Source organism: Blennius ocellaris (genome assembly GCF_963422515.1).
Source record: "Blennius ocellaris genome assembly, chromosome: 11".
Classification (NCBI taxonomy): Eukaryota; Metazoa; Chordata; class Actinopteri; order Blenniiformes; family Blenniidae; genus Blennius; species Blennius ocellaris.
The window spans coordinates 4,503,602-4,521,638 of NC_137660.1; the positions used below are offsets into that span (position 1 = coordinate 4,503,602).

Consider the following 18,037-nt stretch of genomic DNA (forward strand, 5'->3'; position numbering starts at 1 on the left):
TGTTTTATTTTGTTTATTTATGAACTAAAAGGTATGGTTTATACTAGAACACACCAAAAAAAAAATCAATAGCATGCACATTATTAATGATTATTAATGGCTGAACAGACAGTCTTTCCATCGCGGCACGGAATTCTGTCAAGGTAACAGTGGATCTGTCAGTTGTTTTCCCCAAAACTGTCTTGAGGTTGTTGCCAAATTGTTCTGGTGTTAGCATTGTTCTCTTTCGTCCCACAGTGGCAAATATTCTGAAAACCAATAGTGGAGGTACTACTGGCAGCCATCTTTGTCTCAGACTACCTAAAATAAACAAATAAAACATTGATTAGCATGACAAATGTGTGAATGTAATATATGATACGTTACTGTTGAGCCATTAAATCACAAAACGTGTCAAAAGTGGCAAAATTCGAGAAATTCGCCCAAAACGCGGTTTTCCTTATATGGCCAGTAGCAGGCAGTAGCAACCTGAAAATCAAAAAATGATATTATATATGTGATTTGTATATAAATAAGGTCAAGTTAAACCTGTTACATGCAAATTCTAATTTTATCCACCCCCCCTACTGCAGAGCTGGAGAAGAATGTTCTGGTGTGAAGGTGGATGAGAGTGGCACAGCACTGTCACGGGCACACCGGCACAACACCGGACACCAGAATAGCCTCCGTTCTCGTGACGGCCAGTGTGTGCGGCAGAGTGTTGAAGAAGGGTGGAGAGAGATTGGGAGGAGACCACAGCGATGACTGATAATGTTAAGTTTGATCTGTTTATCAAACATTTCAACAGGGGCTGGTGAAATGGCACCGTGGACTTTTGTCTTGTGTCCTCAGTCACTCTAGAGTCGGAGGTGGTGGGTGACCAGGAGGTCGTCCACCTCCAGCACCGGTGGGTCCCGAGCGCATGGCGTTACCAGCACATCCATAGTGCAGCATTAGGCATGGCTATCACCGCACCATTTATAGCCTTACTCAGAAATTGGACTGATTGTTACCGTATTTTCCGCCCTATAAGGCACCTAAATACCTCAAATTTTCTCAAAAGCTGCCAGTGCGCCTTATAACCCGGTGCGCCTTATATATGGTCGATTGTTCTACTTGAGACTGCTACTTGACAGGTGAACAACCAGAAGCTTTTATTCAAGGATTATTTTGACAACTCTAACTTTGCAACTGGATCTTCAGAGCGGACCACACTCCACACAACACCTTCATCACTCATGGTTGCACACCAACATTCTAACAAACCAAAATAAACTAGATGAAATAATTACTCCCTAAACTGGGGAACAAAAACACATAAACACAATCAACACAACACCAAGCCCAACAACAACCCACAATAACCTCCAACAACACAAAACATGAATTTGTCGCTGCAAGGCATGATGGGACATCATGCCTTGCAGCGACAAATTCAACCTGAGCTCCTCAGTGCAGCCGATAGAAACTCCCATAATTCATTGCAGCTGTTTGTGGTGTTTTAAATGCAATTATTGGGGGTTCTATTTGGTTTGTGGTGTCGGTAATAATTGTGTTGTGTTGTGTTTTTGTTGCTTAGTTCATGTAGTTTATTATTATTATTATTATTATTACCGGTAGTTGTAAGTTGTCAACCAGCAGTGAAGAAGGTTTTGTGTGTAGTGTCCTCCTGGCATAGGCTGCAGGTAAGACTATCAAAATAAAGTGTGTGCACCTCTCTGGGTGTTAGAATCAGTGGAAAATGTAACCTAATGGCTTTGAACTATAAAGGTTGCTGACCACTGGTCTATTCCATGCGCCTTATAGGGCGGTGCGCCTTATATATGAATGAAGTTGTAAATTATGTCAATCAATGTAGGTGCGCCTTATAGGGCAGAAAATATGGTACATACCTTGCAACAATCGATGATCAGTGCTATCCACCGCTCTGAATAAAATTGAAAATGAAAGTATGACACGAACGCCGTGTTGCTAATTCAGCATTCGGCCTAATGGCTTACCAAAGAAACACATCTATGACACTACAGCTTGGCTGTTTATGATTACATGGATCCATTATCCAAATGTATAATATGAATCTGGCTTCAATTCTCCACCTCACCATCTGTGCTGTCACTTTCACTTGTCTCAAACATGAGGGATGAAAGTTGGCATATAGACATTCTCCTGCAAAGTGTATTTTCTTAAATCACAAAATGTGCATGAGAAGTGGCATAGACATCTTTCAGGACCTTTTTTATGTGTAAGCAAGGATAACCAATGAGGCAATGTAATGGGGCTTTTCCACTACTTCCTACTCGGCCTGACTCGACTCGCCTTTTCCATTACACGTTAGTACCAAATACTAGGTGCTTTACTGGGACCTTCTTGACCGAGGCTCCAAGTGAGCTGAAGCGAGTTGACAATGCAACGTCTGCAGACGGCAGGCTGCTGATTGGCTAATGCGTGATGACATAAATGAGTCAGGAGAGCAGCTCCATTCATAGGCGTTAAACCGGTATTTTTAAAACGCGATCACAACAAGAACGGTCACGAACAGAGATGGATACACAAAAATGAACCCTGAAGAACAACAACAAGGTGCAGATTGTCTGGTGGCTGACCAGAGGATTCAGTGGGAACGAGACAGAGTGACCTGCTCCGAGTATTAGGTCAGTGTTTCGGTTTAACCGGCTTCTCTGTTTCACCCATGACCAGCTTCCTCGAGTGTTCCTCGTCACAGAATATTTTAAACATGTCATCCAACTGAAATCCACAGCTGTCCTGCTGAAGGCGGTTCAACTGCACTTCTATTCAAGTTTGAAGTGTTGTACTATCTCATTTTAACATCAGCTGCTTCGAACAGCAGAATTCGGTCACTCGTCAACAGGGGGATTAAACTCCTCCAAACAAAGTTTTGAAACACTAATTGGCTTTGTATTAATTGCCATTGGAAAGCCTGATTAGTCACCTTTAGAACAAGGTACTACAAGTACTCTATTGCAGTGGTTCCCAACCTTTTTCGACCAGTGTACCCCTTGAGCTGGTTTCCATGTGAAAAGTACCCCCTCTCTCGTGTGCGATTATTCGCCTTAATGTGTACTTATATTTAACCCTTTGTCTTTCTATCCAACTGCTCATTTAAATAAAACAATTATTGTGAGTGTAAAAACATACCTTTTAATGAGACACTTGCGCTTGCTTGTCTTTCATAATTCCTTTTTTCACTGGGCTCCCCTGTGCCTGCGTCCGAGGCGACGGTAGCAGTAGCGGTAGCTGGACGTTGACTCCTGCCTAGCCATTCATCCATGTTTACAGTCGGTATGCAGCTAGAGTTAGCTAGCTTCGCGAATCGTGCGCGCCAGCAGCAAGAACGTGAACCTTTTTTTTTTTTTTTTTTAAAGCGCGCCACTTTATAGTCTTTTCATATTATGTGCATTGTAGTGTTACAATCACTGTGGACGAACTGCTACTCATGGAAAATAAACGTATGGCCTTACTAAAATTCATGATATAATACAATACAATATAGTATAATTTTTTTTTTTTTGTGTGGATACTGTAGGCTAATTTATAATCTTTCTGCGTACCCCCTGCAATACCCTCGCGTACCCCTAGGGGTCCGTGTACCCCCGGTTGGGAATCACTGCTCTATTGTTGTGTGACATAATGTCTCAGCAAAATCAGCTTACTCTGCAATTACAAGGTAAGAACCACACAGTTGCAGAGATGCATGAGGTAGTGGAAGCTTTCCAGTTAAAGCTTAACCTTCTGGAGGGAGACACACTGGGGAGAAAGTTGCACGAGAAACAGACTTTCCGATGCTCATCTTGGCCACCGCCTCAGAATTATGACGACAGGATACATGGCCCGACATCATAGGGATTTCCTCATCCCATTGCTGTCACTCTTCCCACTGATTGGTGAATGAATCCTTTAATTTTTGCTTACTAGGCAATCTAACTGTGGCGTATTATAACAAACGTTACAACAATAGTATTAATAAGTTCATCTATATAGCACTTTTTATACTTCAAATGCAACAGATGACAATTAAAAAGAATAAATGGATGAGATTTTAGAACACAAACAAATGCGGCACTAAAACAGCAGTAACGGTGTTATTGTGAAATTTGAAACATAAACTGAAAATGTATTGCTATCTCTGTGTCTCACTGTGTGTGTGAATAATTAAATACCGTATTTTCCGCCCTATAAGGCACCTAAATACCTCAAATTTACTCAAAAGCTGCCAGTGCGCCTTATAACCCAGTGCACCTTATATATGGAAGAATTGCTCTACTCAAGACTGCTATTTGACAGCTGAACAACCAGAAGCTTTTATTTTGACAACTCTAACTTCTCAACTGGATCTTCAGAGCGGACGACACTCCACACAACACCTTCATCACTCATGGTTGCAAATCAACATTCTAACAAACCAAAATAAACTAGATGGAATAATGACTCCCTAAACTGGGGAACAAAAACACATAAACACAATCAACACAACACCAAGCCCAACAACAACCCACAATAACCTCCAACAACACAAAACATGTCCCATCATGCCTTGCAGCGACAAATTCAACCCGAGCTCCTCAGTGCAGCCGATAGCTGCAATGAATTATGGGAGTTTCTGTTTGTGGTGTTTTAAATGCAATTATTGGGGGTTATATTTGGTTTGTGGTGTCGGTAATAATTGTGTTGTGTTGTGTTTTTGTTGCTTACTTCATGTAGTTTAGTTTATTACCGGTAGTTGTAAGTTGTCAACCAGCAGTGAAGAAGGTTTTGTGTGTAGTGTCCTCCTGGCATAGGCTGCAGGTAGGACTATCAAAATAACGTGTGTGCACCTCTCTGGGTGTTAGAATCAGTGGAAAATGTAACTTAATGGCTTTGAGCTATAAATGACCACTGGTCTATTCCATGTGGTGAGCCTTATATATGAATGAAGTTGTAAATTATGTCAATCAATGCAGGTGCGCCTTATAGGAAATACGGTAGTTGGTTTCACACTTACTTTTTTATGTGATCTTCAAAACAAACTTTAAAAATTTCAGGCTTAAATTCTTACTACAACCACCCTGACTACTACTACTACTCCTAATAATAATAGTAACATCAGCTAAAACATATACAATTAAAACAACTTTAACTGACATAGTGGAAAAAAGCTTGGATGTTCCAGCGCTCGGCTTGGCATGCCGGTCATATTTTGGCCCTTGGGGGAAACTAATTCGAGAACTAAATTGAGTATGGGTTGGATAACAGTGAACACTATAGATTCCTCTAGGTTCGGCGTCATTTGAACAGCTTTATCTCTAATGGACAGAGAGAGTTTAAAAATACTCTACTCAAGGTTTTTGTAAGTGCTTAGAAGATTCGGGGCTCAAAATAATTTCAAGATTCCATGAGCGACTCCAGGAGGTTAAAGCAACAACGCCATTTATATAAAACAAAAATGGAAAGAGAAACCATTAGAGTGTAAGATTGAGAAACTGCTGTGAATTGCAGTGGAGGAGATCATGTTTAACCTCATGGAGGGCATTTGGCTGGAAAAGTCTGAGCAGCTTCTTTATCATTCCTGTTCGAGGTTCTCACCACACCAGCTCTTCTGGTTGTTGGAGAAACTGTGGAGCTCAGGAAGAAAACCACTTTTACGTATTTTGGACCTGTGCAAAAATAATTGCTTTCTGGCACATGATTCATACGGAAATAGTTGCTCTATTTGGAAGAATAAGGAATTTAATTCGAACGAACTCTTCTACAGTTTGCGACACTCTGCAACAACAAACACAAATGACAAGTGCTTTTTAGAATACTGAATGTGTGGGCCAGAAAGGCAATTACAAGAAAATGGTATGACATCACTTATGAAATCTAAGTATTGGAGAGAATCACTTTCTCAGCAAGGCTTCAAATGACCGTCGTATGTTTAATTTTCTTTTTTGTTGTTGCAACACTTCCCTTTTTGATTCCTAATTTTTTTGTAATGGCTTCATTTGTAAAGCATGCATTGTGCAACCCATGTTATTTTTCATATAGAGATAAAACACTCCATCTTCTGTTCTGCATGTGCTTTATTCATTTTATTTTATAGAAGAAAAAAAAGGATAACGTCTAATGTCGGTATTTTAAGAAGAACGTGCATTTGTTGTTAAGTTGTGCCAAATAAATAGATAAATATAGGGAATCAAACCATTTGACATCAACCAGATTTCCAGTTTAAATGAATAATAAAAGAGCCTTACACTATACTGGTAGCCTGATTCTGTGGGTATTTAGAAATCTATTTATGAATCCATGTCTTCATACATGTCAGACTGAACTAAAATAACTAAGATCAGCTGCTGCTTTAGTGAATTTTCTCCATTCTGGTTTTATGACTCCAACATGTTGAATAGTTTATATTCACCAAGCACTTAAAACAAAAAAAAAAAGAACTTAAAACCTTATTTGGTTCTAAGTGTGTTTTGATCTTTCTTTTAACATTTGATGTCTTCATCTAATTAATTAATGGCGGCATGGTTTGTTTGGTAGAGTGGTCGTCTCCCAATCAGAAGGTTGCAGGTTCAATTCCCATCTCTGCCTGCCTACATGCTGAAGTATCCTTGGGCAAGAAACTGAACCCCCGGACTTCCTGGGTGTATGCAGTGAGAGAGTGAGTGGTCAGAGGGGCGGACAGTGCAGGTTAACAGCCTCTTCCGTCAGTCGACACCACAGCAGCTACATATGTAGTTCACCACCATCCAGCATGGAGTGAATGAATAATGCAATGTAAAGCATCTTTGAGTGTCAAGAAAAGCGCTATATACAGTAAAACCAATGCATTATTATTACCGTATTTTCCGTACTATAAGGCACCTAAATACCTCAAATTTTCTTAAAAGCTGCCAGTGCGCCTTATAACCCGGTGCACCTTATATATGGAAGAAATGCTCTACTCGAGATTGCTATTTGCCAGCTGAACAACCAGAAGCTTTTATTTTGACAACTCTAACTTCTCAACTGGATCTTCAGAGCGGACGACACTCCACACAACACATTCATCACTCATGGTTGCACACCAACATTCTAACAAACCAAAATAAACTAGATGAAATAATGACTCCCTAAACTGGGGAACAAAAACACATAAACACAATCAACACAACACCAAGCCCAACAACAACCCACAATAACCTCCAACAACACAAAACATGAATTTGTCGCTGCAAGGCATGATGGGACATCATGCCTTGCAGCGACAAATTCAACCTGAGCTCCTCAGTGCAGCCGATAGAAACTCCCATAATTCATTGCAGCTGTTTGTGGTGTTTTAAATGCAATTATTGGGGGTTCTATTTGGTTTGTGGTGTCGGTAATAATTGTGTTGTGTTGTGTTTTTGTTGCTTAGTTCATGTAGTTTAGTTTATTATTATTATTATTATTACCGGTAGTTGTAAGTTGTCAACCAGCAGTGAAGAAGGTTTTGTGTGTAGTGTGGTACTGGCATAGGCTGCAGGTAGGACTATCAAAATAAAGTGTGTGCACCTCTCTGGGTGTTAGAATCAGTGGAAAATGTAACCTAATGGCTTTGATCTATAAATGTTGCTGACCACTGGTCTATTGCATGCGCCTTATAGGGCGGTGTGCCTTATATATGAATGAAGTTATAAATTATGTCAATCAATGTAGGTGCGCCTTATAACCCGGTGCGCCTTATAGGGCAGAAAATACGGTACTGTATTTATATAAAACTAGATTTAAAAAAATTTTTTTGACTCATTGTGATATTTTCCACATAATCTTTTTTATTTAATTTATTTTAGTCTACCTTTAAAATTTCTTCATTAAATATTAAAGTGATTTCACTCAGTATTAATGTATTATTTTCTCCTTTTTAAATTGTGAAGCACATTTTCTGTATAAAGGTGCTATATAAATAAAGTCAGCATCATATTTGAATATAAATGGCCGACTTCTAGCACCAAGGAAGTGTACACGTGACAAACAGAAATCCACAATAATAACATGTTGGGATCTGACCATGTTGGCGAGGAGCATGTTGGCGGTTTGCAGGTCTCTGATCTGCAGGCAGCAGAAAACCTGTCGCAGACCCTCAGTCCTCAGGGCCGTCAGGAGCCGCTCGGGTCTGCTCTGCCTCCGTAGCACGGCCTGGGCTCTGGGGATCTGACTGGTCAAGATGGACTGGCGGACCACTTCCTGCAAGAAACACAGCACCTATTTCCAGATCTGCAACCAGAGTCCCAAATACGAAAGAAAGCCCCTGTGAAGGAGCTTTAAATCATGCCAATGACCTGTTCTGATAACCATAAAAAGGTTGATGAAATTGAGTTGGACAAAGAATATAAAGTACAAATGATGCCTTGGTTAATTTCTCATTTGTGATGTCATCATTGGAGCTCTATAAAACGAATACAAAAAAATCAACACTTTCTTGCAAAAAACACACTGTAAGCTTTCTAGATGAGTCCAAATTTCAAGCAACTTATTTTTTGGACTATAAGTCACCTTTTTTTTTGAGCTTTTGGAATTGAAGCGAGACCGGCACAATATCTGACATTCAGTCTGAAAAAAGTCAGAATCACTTGGGTTTTTTAAAAATATAAATTTGTTGCAGACGTAAAAACATACACAAAATACAAACACATAGAAAAACAATCTATTTACAGTAATGCAATATATTTACATATTAGGGCTGCCAATATTGACATTAACACAGATTAAACCATTATGATTAATGTGATGACATTTTTTTTTTTATGCAATTCACCCATCTGCAGTGCAGAACAGCTCAGTGTCTGAAAATCTCTTTAATTAGCCGATTGGTTCTTTTTTTTTTTTTTTTTTACTAATCAGAGGAAGTTTATACACAAGGAGCTTTACACAGTTTATCTGTAGTTGTCTGATCAAGTCATGTCACTTAATCCTTTTCTTTTTTTTTTTAATAGAAAAGCCCAACATATCCACATGAGCAAGCAGGTTTATTTGCGACTATGGAAAGGAACAAACTCCCTCTAACAGGAAGAAACCTTTGCAGAAACCAGACTCCGAGGTGGCGGCATTCTGCCACTCTCTGCAACGACACGGGGCCAGCATAGCACCAGTTTAGCTGCTGATAGGCCGGGGCTTTGGCGGTCGAAAGGCAAAGAACTAGTGCTAAATCTGGCCCTGATCCCGAACTAGAACCTGGTTCATCCTGGTGGCAAAGCCCCCCCTTAAAAAGGCCGAGGGTTTTAAAGCACTGTCAACAAAGCAAAGGGTGGCTGCTTTGAGGAATCTGAAATATAAAACATATTGAGTTATTTAAATTATTATTATTTTTTTTTTTTTTAAATGGAGAAATGTTTATTTCATATTGAAAGAATGCTTCGATGTATGTTTCCCAAGTCAACACCGATGTCACAGGAACTGAATGGTCGAAGTGAGCTTGTGGTCTGAGGTTTGAAGGTTCAAATCCACCGCTGATAGGTTAACAATATTTCTTTCTAAATACATTACAGTCATTCCAATTTGCTTTTATAGAGAAAATAGAAAAGCCCAACATATCCACATGAGCAAGCAGGTGTGTTTGCGACTGTGGAAAGAAAAACTCCCTCAACAAGGAGAAACTTTGTAGAAACCAGAGTCAGAGGTGGAGGAATTCTGCGGACCGGTTGGGGTGAAAGGATGGAGGAGAGGAGAGGAGAGGAGAGGAGAGGAGAGGAGAGGAGAGGAGAGGAGAGGAGAGGAGAGGAGAGGAGAGGAGAGGAGAGGAGAGGAGAGGAGAGGAGAGGAGAGGAGAGGAGAGGAGAGGAGAGGAGAGGAGAGGAGAGGAGAGGAGAGGAGAGGAGAGGAGAGGAGAGGAGAGGAGAGGAGAGGAGAGGAGAGACAGAGAAAGACTTGGTGGGAAAAAATAATTAAAAATACATACAATACCCTTGTTAGTGCTACATACATTTTTTTTCTTTTTGATAATACATTAACCACAGTGATCTAAATATTTTCCAACTGCCATGAGATTAAGACCAGCCTGAACAACAACAGAGCAAAAGACCTAAATAATCACAACAATTATAACAAAAACAAAAACAAAAGGACATAAAACAAAAATAAATAAATTTAAAAAAATAAAAAAATAAATAAAATAAAATTTGTTTGTGACAATCCATTCATAATTCCGATGCCTTCAGTGAAAATATGCAATGTAAATAGTCATGACAAAACACTAAATGAGAAGGTGTGTCCACACTTTTGACTAGTATTGTATTTTACAACGTTTAGAAAGTTTTTATAGATTGAGGAGCTCAGCCATTCAGGAGGGACTCAAAAGTCGTGCCGCGACACCTCCATAGTGAGAGGACCCAGTCGAAGTGCTTCGGGCATCTGATTAAGACGCCCACTGGTGGCCTTCCCTGTAGAGGCCTGCCAGGCACAGCCAATTGGGAGGAGCCCCCCCCCCCCCCCCCCCCCCGAGGTCGGCCCAGGACTCATTGGAGAGATGATATCTGTGGCTTGGCCTGCGAGCAGCTCAGAGTCGCCCCAGAAGAGCTGGAGGAAGTTGCAGGGGCTGCCTGGGCTTTTCTGCTCTCTACACTGTCACCGCAACCCCACATACATTTATTCAGACAGTGCACTCAGCTGCTGCCTAAGGATTGTCAACAGTTACATTTGAACATTAACAAATATATGTTTCTATTACAAAAGTGAAACTTCAGTTTTTTGGTCAGCTATTTTTTTTACCCTGTGATACTGGTTTTTTTTTTTTTGACAAATGTGACTTATAGTTCAGACGATACAGTAATCCCTCCGACCTCTTTGCAGTCTGCAAGATGTCCCCCCCCCCTCTCACTGATGACACTAATAATGAATGTAATCTACCCATAAGAATATCTGTTGCGAACTAACCGCTCAATTACAGTTCTTGTTTCTGGCTTATTTTGACTGTTGCTCAAAAAACTTCCTTAAAAATTGCACTTTTGAGTCATTAAAATGAAAATAAATGATACCTCCATTGGAAGTTGCTCCCACTCATCCTTCTGAGCCTCTTCCTGAGGAGTCCCACTACATGGCGTGTCACCCCCTGGAGGCCATGGGAATCTCTTCATATAGCTCCTCAATTGGATGACGTACTGGTCCAGAACATCAACGCAGCTCTGCACGTCCAAGTCTTCATCTAGACATGTGATGACCTCCCATCAGGCCAGTTGAACTGGAGAGGACGTTTGTGTTCGGTGTGTCTGATTTAGTTCACTCACAGTGGGGGCTGGACATCACGCCGCAGATCTGCGTGTTGACGAAGCTCAGCGTGATTTTCTGTAGCTGTTCTGAGAACTGACGGCTCTGAGCTTCGCTGTTTGAATCTCTGACGGCGGAACAAAGCAAATCCAACGCAGGACACAACTCCTGCACACCTGCTCAATCGGATACAGACACAGACGAGGACAGACAGACAGACACACTATCATGAACCGTTCAATATCATGAACAGTTGGCTTCAAAGGAGGAATGTCAAACGTACAGCCCATGGGCCACAATGTGATCATTCGTACCGTTGGCGAGTCTTAGCGTGGAGGCTGTGCACGGATCTGCTGTGGGAAGGTTGAGGATGTTCTCTTTGCTCTTTAGGTAGAAGTCAACAGTGTCCAGCTGGCGGTTTTTCAGTCCTCCCTGCACAAAAGACAAAACTAGTTTTTACACAACCTGCTGCAGTCAGGCACTGCTGATGGTCCTCGTGATCAGGCACGAACCTGCAGAGCGTGAATAGGGATAGAGCAGCGCCCCCAGCTGTTCAAGTGGCACACTGCATCCACGGTAGCGGCGCTGCCAAACAACATCAACCTGCTGAGCAGATCCTGCTGAGACACGCCAAACAACACCTGGAACACACCCGTTTCTACATGGGGGTGTCGGGGCAGAAAGAGAGGGAGAGACGTCCTGAAATATGACCAACATGTGATCATCCTTCCTAGTTTTAGTTTCTTTGATATATACTGTATTTTAAGGACTATAAGTGATGCTTTCATTTTTTAGGTGTTTGGCTGCTTGTGCAACTTATTTTAACTTTTACGTCAAGATATTCTGGTACATACCATCTGGGACCATTAAGTTGTCACTATAAATTCCACAGAAAAACTTCTATCACGATTGGTATTTCATTAACAGAGCAAGAAAAATGTCTCCAAAAAGAATCATGTCCACAGCATAATTTATAGTAGAAATACAAAAATGAACAAGAAGGCCGTTGCTGGGCTAATCCCCCGCCGGAGGGCTTTCTATTTTCTCACAAAGCCAGCTCTAAGGCAGCACACTTGGTACACTAGAGGGTGTTCCATGGGTCCTAGTAGATAATTATGTAGAATCTGAAAGGTCTTCTTCATAAGCTATGTCAAAATACGTCTCCAGAGCCCAAAAGGTGTTTTTTATGCACTTAGTGACCCTGTGACCTGATATGCAAATTAGGTCCTGGTCACCATGGTGCCCCTTCTCCCCAGGTGGAGTGTCCATGTGTGAAGTTTGGTGACTGTGGGCCCAGGAACTGCTGAGAAATGAGGAGAAATGTTTATATGAAAATACATGTATTGTGCAACCCTGACGAGCAAACTTCAGACCCTACCAATCTTCAAGGTCAAGGTCAGGTCACTTGGTGTACTGGAGGTTATCCCTGGAGTGTGTATCATGTGAGTATAAAATTTCAGAGCCCTAGCTCAAAAACCTAGGCCTCCAGAGCCCAAAATGTGTTTTTAAGCACTTCGTGACCCTGTGACCTACTTAATATGCAAATTAGGTCAAGGTCACCATAGAATCCCTTCCCCCTCTGAGGTGTATCCACATGTGAAGTTTGGTCACTGTGGGCCCAGGGGTTGCCGAGATATAGGTAGAAACGTTGGAACGGACGGACGTACGGAGACTGTTTCAAGATCCCCCTTCGGGGCCTATCGGCCACGGCGGGGGATAATTATTTCTGCTGCCCTCGTTGTCAGTGTGAGAATCTTGTGCGGGATGGAAGAAAAGCTGAGAAACTGCGATGAATGAAACTAAGAAGGCTAATCCTGGGCTCAAGGATTATTTAAAAATGAATGCAACTTATGCACAAGTACTACTTCTATACTTTTTGGTTTATTCATCACGCATTTTTTGACTTATAGTCCAGAAAATACTGTAATTGTAACCCCTGCAAATGAGTAACTTTTAGAAGTAGAAAACCAAATAGTCAAAATCTATATGACTGCAAAAATAATACACTTGTTCGGTTATAATAACCTATTTTACTCCTTTTTTTTTGTTGCATGGTGAGTCGCATTCACTCCAATAGCGTCTGCCATGCCGGTTAAAAATAACAAACCAAAAAAACCAAACCCAGGCCTCATGGTTGCTGATATGTGATCCCAGTTCGCATAAATCTGATGAAAAATGAAAGTAAATGTTGTGGATTACTTCTGAATGCCTTTAGTAAAATCGATATGTCAGATTCATTCATGTTTGGGTGTAATTGTTAAAAAGTGGATTGAATTGCTGGTTCGTGTTCGTATAATGATCTGTAATGAAATTGTGTTTGAATTTCAAGAAGGGTTTCTGCAGACATGATGGGACAGTGACTTCGATCTTCGGATACTAAAATCCAACTTTCACTCAGAAAATGTCTGCGCCAAAGAGATGGTGCGTTAAAAAAAGATGGAACAGATGGACGATTGTGTCTGTGCTAAACTCACTTCTCAGCAGTAACCTGTGCTGTCTCTCCCCACAACACTGTACTGGAGCCGCCTCCCCCTCCGCCCGGTGGTAGCTCACTCTCTGGGACTCCACGTCCCACAAGGCCACAGTGGTCTGCCTGTTCCCGGGAGCCACGGACGACAGAAGGACCGAGAACTCAGAGACGGTGAGCTGAGACGGAACAGCGGATTCGGGGATGGAAAAGGTGTGGGTGGCCCCACCCGGGGGCACTCTGCTGTGGGCTGAGTACGAAGCCAGGGAGGACGCCAGGTGAGGGAGCGAGGACCACCAGGGGGGGCCGGATGCACAAGAGGGGGACGGGGTAGTTTGGGCTCTGTTGTACATGGAGGTCAGACGAGCATCCCACGAACTAGAAAAAGGAGAAAAAGTGACTTTTTATTTACTATTTTGATTAATTTAATTATTGTTGTGAACACTGTTAAAGTCACACAAGTGACTGTGGTATTAGACTCTGGATGGGTAACAAAATATAAATCTCAGCAGTATTAGAGAGAGATTAAACTGCACCTCGTTTTCTATTCCGCACAATATCTACGGTTATTTGGGGGGGAGTTTTCAACTTCAAAAAGGAGTCACTGTATAGGAGGATGAACTGTTTGTGGTATAAATTAAGTTTTTAATAAATACCCAACTTTTTTTTTTTGTTTGACTTCCTCACTTTGGATTTTTAAAGCTATACTTTTAATCTGGGTCCAATCTACTGTTGCAAAATTTGGAATATTTTGACTTGTGATTTTGTTTAAGTGCATTGATTTTTTTTCACTTTGTTTGTTAATTCAAGAAAAATGTCCAATATTTAAAAAATGTTGGTTTGGAACCCCCAATATATATTTCAGTAGACTTTATTTTACTTGATGAATGGTAAGCACAAAGCTTTGGATTTGGTGTTACCTCACTCTGAAGTGCTCAAAAGGTGTGACAGCTCACTCTTCACCAGAGTCTGCTTTAAAGGCTTAAGCGCTTGTGAAGGACATTAAAGTTTGATGTCGGTCTATTTACCGGTCGGTACTGAAGGTCGCTGTAAGCCCAACCAGACTTCCACTGGAGCTGGACAGGCTGTCCTGATCTCCTGGTTGGGGGGTCCGGACCAAAGGGCAAGGTTGGGGGGCTGAACACAGCAGGTGGGCTGGGAACATGCTGAAAGAAACGCCATGTCAAGATTGAGATGGTTTCATTTATCTATCCAAAAATAGCCCAAAAGCATTGAGGTACTTAACACTGTATTCAGAGAGATTTGGATTGTTCCACAGTATTTTACAGCACTGAACTACTTTGAGTATCTATACCGGATGAAATTAATTATTTGACAAAACCCCAATATTTCGAGGAGCACAGTATATACCAGTTGTGTCAAACTTATTTAAATCTCGGGGCTACTTATAGTTGAATGACACCTTCTGCAAGATTAAACTACGACAACATGCGAACACAGTATTTTTGGGAAAACTCCATTCCGAAAAAGAACAGATACAACAATAAATAGCATTTAATTATATATGAAACCTGAAAAAGCTCAACATTTGAAATGCCTTATTAAATTTTGTATCCTGGTACAAAATCCAGAATATGTGACAGCAGTGGATTAATTTGACGCTACAATGCCTATAACGATATAGTTAGTTGGATCCGAATATTTTGGCTTGGCCTGTGGTCCGATTGGATCATTTCGTGGACCAGTGGCGGCTTGCAGGCCACATGTTGGTCACAATAATTAATATAGTGGAATATCTGACAGAATGATAGTAGTTTAAGGCAGTGATTCCCAACCGGGGGTACACGGACCCCTAGGGGTACGCGAGGGTATTGCAGGGGGTACGCAGAAAGATTATAAATTAGCCTACAGTATCCACACACAAAAAAAAAAAAAAATTATACTATATTATATTGTATTATATCATGAATTTTAGTAAGGCCATACGTTTATTTTCCATGAGTAGCAGTTCGTCCACAGTGATTGTAACACTACAATGCACATAACATGAAAAGACTATAAAGTGGCGCGCTTTAAAAAAAAAAAAAGGTTCACGTTCTTGCTGCGGGCGCGCACGATTCGCGAAGCTAGCTAACTCTAGCTGCATACCGACTGTAAACATGGATGCATGGCCAGGCAGGAGTAAACGTCCAGCTACCGCTACTGCTACCGTCGCCTCGGACGCAGGCACAGGGGAGCCCAGTGAAAAAAGGAATTATGAAAGACTTATGAAAGACAAGCAAGCGCAAGTGTCTCATTAAAAGGTATGTTTTTACACTCACAATAATTGTTTTATTTAAATGAGCAGTTGGATAGATAGAAAGACAAAGGGTTAAATATAAGTACGCATTAAGGCGAATAATCACACATGAGAGAGGGGGTACTTTTCACATGGAAACCAGCTCAAGGGGTACACTGGTCGAAAAAGGTTGGGAACCACTGGTTTAAGGCATACCACAATGACCAGACATTTTGTGGACTGGGTACCTGAAATAGTGGTTGAGGTCCACAGCCACAGCCATGTGGGACTGAGTGATGGCCACAGCTGTACTGAGATCTGCTGAAACCTGCAAGAGGCAGAATGCGGAGGAGAGAGGAGAGGAGGAGGACAGAGAGGAGGTCAGCTCGTCTTCTGCCGGGCCAGGGTTGAAGTATGACGGGAGGTCCACGCTGGCTAACAGATGGCCATCAATGATATCATGCACAGCTTGAGGAAAATACAGTTAAAGAAAACTGAGAAAGATTCATTCACTAATGATCAATCATATAACAATCCATCTTCCTATGGCATCACACACACACACTCCATTAGACTGGTTCACCTCTTATCTCTCTCTGGCTGCACTCAACTTGAATTCTGTAAAGCCATCTCTTTCTCTGTTACCACAGGTGTGCCCCAGGGCTCTATCCCAGGGCTCCTCCTCTTCATCATTTACCTCCTTCCCCTGGGCAATATCTTTTGCAAATTTAACATCCATTTGTACGACTGTGTAGATGACACCCAGCCCTAACGCACAACTAAACACTCGTCCACACTCCCACCCACCGCTCTCTCATCTGTATCCCCGAAATAAAGGCCTGGTTCACCAAACAGTGTGTCCACGGACATTGATAACTCCTTCATTTCCCCCTCCCCCCAGGATAAGATTCTGGGTGTCATCCTCGACCGCACTCGATCTTTTCAGTCTCATATCAATTATTACATCGACTACATTACTCGGTCTGCCGACTCACCCCCCACAGCACTGCCATCCGTATCCACAGCCTCGTCATTCCTGGATTATCATAACTCACTCCTATTGGGCCTCCATCACACATACCTCCACAAACTTCAACTGGTTCAGAATTCAGCTGCCCGTATCTCCGTTTTTATCACTCTAAGCATACATTTGTGTAGTTTATGTTGATTACCTGAAGATTATTGAATTCATGTCACATACGTCACATGATTTCAAGGCATTTTAAGAGAATTTGGGTAGAATTATTTAGCTAGCAGTTAATGCAATAGTTTACGGTTTTAGTTTTTTTCTTGGTTTTCAGTGGTTTCGTGCCATTTATTGTCGTCTGTAACGGTCTGTAGTAATGAAACCAGAAGTGCAGCCTTTATATTGAAGATACATATAAGTCCAGTGGATCTGAGGACGAATAGGGTTTCTCTGCAGACACAGTGATGTACAGCAGTGTCGGTGTCAGCCATCTGAATTATGCATGAAGACACTCTCTGTAACTTCTCCTCCTCCTCCTCCTCCTCCTCCTCCTCCTCCTCCTCCTCTTTCTGTTGCCACTGCAGCTGCAGCAGCCGGTCACTGTTGAGCAGGAGGAGGCAGCGTCCAGCGGCAAAACCCAACAAACGCACAGATTGCAGCTCACAAACACCTGAAAACACACACAAAGCTGAAGTTATTTCTCATAAACTCTCATGTCAAAAGTGAGACTTTTCACTGTTTCGTGAAAAATGTACACTTGTATTGAATTTGAGGCCAAAAAACCCCCATCAGAACAAACATTTAAATAGATGTGAAAAAGGCAAGAAAACTAAGTGGTCTGAAGCCATTTCTAGCTCATTAGAAACCCACAAGTACCACGAGTGGTAGAAAAAGGGGCATTTTAAAAAAAGCAGTCTCATTTTCCCAGATTTATTGGTGAAAAACATATCGTAAAATGGTTTTAGAACAACCGTCCTTTAAAATCCTGATGCATGATCTAATGCACATAAAAGCCCCATTGGAATCCTGATGTTTGCATTTTGTCATTCAAATTAAATCAGGCTAAAAACACAGGCCACCCCAAGTACACCAGGCTTTCTGTTTGTCCTGTGATGGACTGCTGATCTGTCAAGGTTCATTAAGACATACAGAAGGTGGACAAATATCCTGATCAACTTGATATCTC

General features: G+C 41.6%; 1 protein-coding gene across 2 annotated transcripts in view; it reads right to left on the bottom strand.

Moving 5' to 3' along the window:
• spg11 (SPG11 vesicle trafficking associated, spatacsin) overlaps nucleotides 1-18,037 on the bottom strand; it is a 77,014-nt gene that overhangs the window by 49,804 nt on the left and 9,173 nt on the right. For both annotated transcript variants that reach the window (XM_080504179.1, XM_080504178.1), the window contains exons 3-11: nucleotides 17,264-17,521; nucleotides 16,133-16,352; nucleotides 14,674-14,811; nucleotides 13,653-14,023; nucleotides 11,691-11,836; nucleotides 11,493-11,610; nucleotides 11,199-11,354; nucleotides 10,950-11,116; nucleotides 7,987-8,163 (exon numbers count right to left, since the gene is read on the bottom strand). In XM_080504179.1, coding sequence (XP_080360305.1) covers nucleotides 7,987-8,163; nucleotides 10,950-11,116; nucleotides 11,199-11,354; nucleotides 11,493-11,610; nucleotides 11,691-11,836; nucleotides 13,653-14,023; nucleotides 14,674-14,811; nucleotides 16,133-16,352; nucleotides 17,264-17,521 — 1,751 coding nt within the window. The remainder of the gene's footprint in view (nucleotides 1-7,986; nucleotides 8,164-10,949; nucleotides 11,117-11,198; nucleotides 11,355-11,492; nucleotides 11,611-11,690; nucleotides 11,837-13,652; nucleotides 14,024-14,673; nucleotides 14,812-16,132; nucleotides 16,353-17,263; nucleotides 17,522-18,037) is intronic.